At 37.5% G+C, this 2,792-nt stretch overlaps 1 protein-coding gene across 7 annotated transcripts in view; it reads right to left on the bottom strand.

Moving 5' to 3' along the window:
* Positions 1-2,792, bottom strand: part of LOC107672739 (MAP7 domain-containing protein 2-like) — a 20,255-nt gene that overhangs the window by 5,387 nt on the left and 12,076 nt on the right. For all 7 annotated transcript variants that reach the window (XR_001632341.1, XM_016466054.1, XM_016466058.1 and 4 more), the window contains 4 exons: positions 2,237-2,655; positions 1,404-1,554; positions 1,039-1,210; positions 843-947 (listed from right to left, as the gene is read on the bottom strand). Coding sequence is in view for 6 of the 7 variants with exons in the window: in XM_016466054.1 (XP_016321540.1) it covers positions 843-947; positions 1,039-1,210; positions 1,404-1,554; positions 2,237-2,655 (847 nt within the window). In the remaining variant the exon portion in view is untranslated. The remainder of the gene's footprint in view (positions 1-842; positions 948-1,038; positions 1,211-1,403; positions 1,555-2,236; positions 2,656-2,792) is intronic.

The following is a 2,792-nucleotide window of genomic DNA, read 5'->3' as shown; positions in this document are numbered from 1 at the left end:
ATATATATAAAGGCATTTTCAATTAAATTTGTGAGATTTCTGTCCCTACATTGAAAGTCTACTCACCCAACACGCTGATGCTTCAAAACATTCATAAACAGATTGTAAAAGAAATCCAAATGAGCAGTTTAATCCAAGTCTTCTGAAGAGACACAATCAATTTATATGATGAACAGTTTTATATTTGGCTTTTATTCACATATAAACATTGATCAGCAAACAATGTTTACAGCAGTCAAATTTGGTCAGTTACAGCATGCTTGCTTGATGGGCAAGAACCAATGAGGTTCACTCTCATGTGTCACGCCAGCACATTTGAGCTTCCACAAGAACCAATGCGGTTTGATCTCAAGTATGCTTGAGCTTCTGTTTGCTGATCAGTGTTTATATATAAATTAAACCACTTGATTAATATGGATTTATTTTATGATCTCTTTATGAATGTTTCGAATGATCAGAGTTTTGGGTGAACAGACTTTCAATGGAGAGATAGAAATCTCTCAGATTTCATTAAAAATATCTTCATTTATATTCCGGAGACGAATTGAATGATTCCTTTGGGTTTGGAAAGACATGAGTAAATAATGACAGAATTTTCTATTTAATTGATAGCACTATCACATATTTTTCCATATTTATTAACTTTATGCCCGGCCCTTACAAAGTAGTGCTTACAATGAAGTGGTCAGTGAGGTTTGAAGTTTACAGTTAGATAAAATTTGCCTAAATGGTATAATCTTTTGCTCCACTGCATGTCCTACTTCTGCTGTTTTACTATGTAGTGTAGTATACAGCTGATCTGTGCAAAGTTGCTTACTGTGGCTTGCTGCTGGTCGTACTACCTTTTTTCGTTGTTGTCTTTCCTGTTCCTCCTGCTGTTTGAAAATCTCTCTCTCCTGCCGCTGACGCTCAGCATCCTTCTGAGCACGAATCTCTGCCTCCTCTTTCTATTAAACACAGACACAACTGAAGGCTAGGAGTCTACAGACAGAAGATCAGAGAGGAACGACAGAATGACAGACAGCCTGATCTTCTGACCTCTTTCTCCATCTGGGCCTGAAGCTCCTTCTCCTTATGTTTTTTCTCCTCCTGCTCTCTCTTCTTCCGTTCCTGCTCATGTCTACATTTCTCCTCCTCAGCTTGGCGAGCCTTCTCTTCTTGTCGAGCTCTTTCCTCCAGCTGCCTCTTCTTAAGCCGCTCACTCTTTAGTCTGAAAATCACACACAGACCAACACAGTCTCATGAGGAAACGTCACTCTAGCGCCTTTTATCCAGCACCCACAAAATGTTAACACAGTTATGCGACACATACTCATTATAAATGTCTGAGTCACGTTCAGCAAGCACTGAACACTTTGTACACTAGTTCAGAGAAATACATTGTCAGTCATACACACGCATACTTTTCCTGCTCCTCCAATTCCCTGTGTTGTTTCTCCTCCTGTTCCTTCAGCACTCTGGCCAGATGCCTGCGTTCTGCAAGCAGACGAGACGCCTCCTCAGCATCTGTCGTTCCAGCAACCACCCTGCCAGGAGAGTTCACAGGTGAAGGATCTGTGAGAGAGTAAAAAGAGATAAGCAAGTGTAAATCATTTTCACAATTTGAAGCTGCTGTGAATGAGAAGAGCATACAAATGATGAATGTAACTGCAGTTAAAATGAGTTTAAACACGTTTTTAAAAACTTTGGAACGCTCAAGGACCACAAAGCAGGATCCGTTTAGTCTCAAGGGCCTAATTTATATAGTAATTATTTTATACTAATAAGGCTAAGTATACAAGGTATACAATATGACCAACATCTTATATCACAGAGTCAATATACGTCACAGCACCAGTGTATATCATGATATATATTTTTTCCTGAACATCTAATTCAAAAATGTTTCATATATTACATCACATAATAATAATTATTATTTTTTTGATAATCCAGTGAACTAAATGCATTACAAATGAAAGTTATACTACATTATGTTTAAATATTTTCCTTTTTTTAGGAAAACTTGATTTTTTTTATTAGCCTCTTAATCATCTTAAACATCTTAATTATTTTCTTTTAATTGTACGTTACTTGGTATATTTTGTAAGTGGTATGAATAATTTGAGCTGAATTTATTTCATGTAAACCAAAAGATAAGACAGTAACACATTAAAAATATGATCAATAAGCTATATTTGAAAGGCCGCAAAATGGCTTGAGAAGGTTCATACTGTATTACAGGTTTCAGACCCACCTGCACACTTGTTTGCAGTCACATCATTACAGTTTGATTTGGGATGTTTTTTCTCAGGGGTCTCCAGCTTTTCATTATTTTTCTGTTGGCTTTCCAAAACTACACTTTTCTTCTCCTTTGACCCATTAATGTGATTTTCTATCTTTATTGTTCTTCTTTCTGGAGGTGGTGTGCTGGAAACCGTTGTCTCCATTTTTGGTGCCTTATTCAAACTTTCATTGTTAGGGCTCTTGTTCTGATGAATCTCAGCCTTGAGAGACCTGCCCACCTTCGGATCCTCACTTTTGACAATTTCAGCTTGCTTGTGTTCTGTCTTCCTGTTGCTGTCACTGACCGGTGTGGCGGGTCTGTGTTTCATAGGGGAAGGTGGATACTGCCGCACTGTACAGGGTGACTGAGTACGACTCTTAGGCAATAACCTTCAAAGCATACAAAAAGAGAGCTTATTCAGATGCGTCAGCACATTACTGAATCAAACAAAATGTAATTAATCGGAGGTCACTTATGTCAGCATCTTATGTATATATTGAAAATAATATATATATATATATATATA

Source organism: Sinocyclocheilus anshuiensis, unplaced genomic scaffold (assembly GCF_001515605.1).
Source record: "Sinocyclocheilus anshuiensis isolate Anshui unplaced genomic scaffold, SAMN03320099.WGS_v1.1 scaffold88, whole genome shotgun sequence".
Lineage (NCBI taxonomy): Eukaryota > Metazoa > Chordata > Actinopteri > Cypriniformes > Cyprinidae > Sinocyclocheilus > Sinocyclocheilus anshuiensis.
The sequence above is the reverse complement of the archived record's forward strand: the minus strand, read 5'-3'. Positions and strand labels throughout refer to the sequence as shown.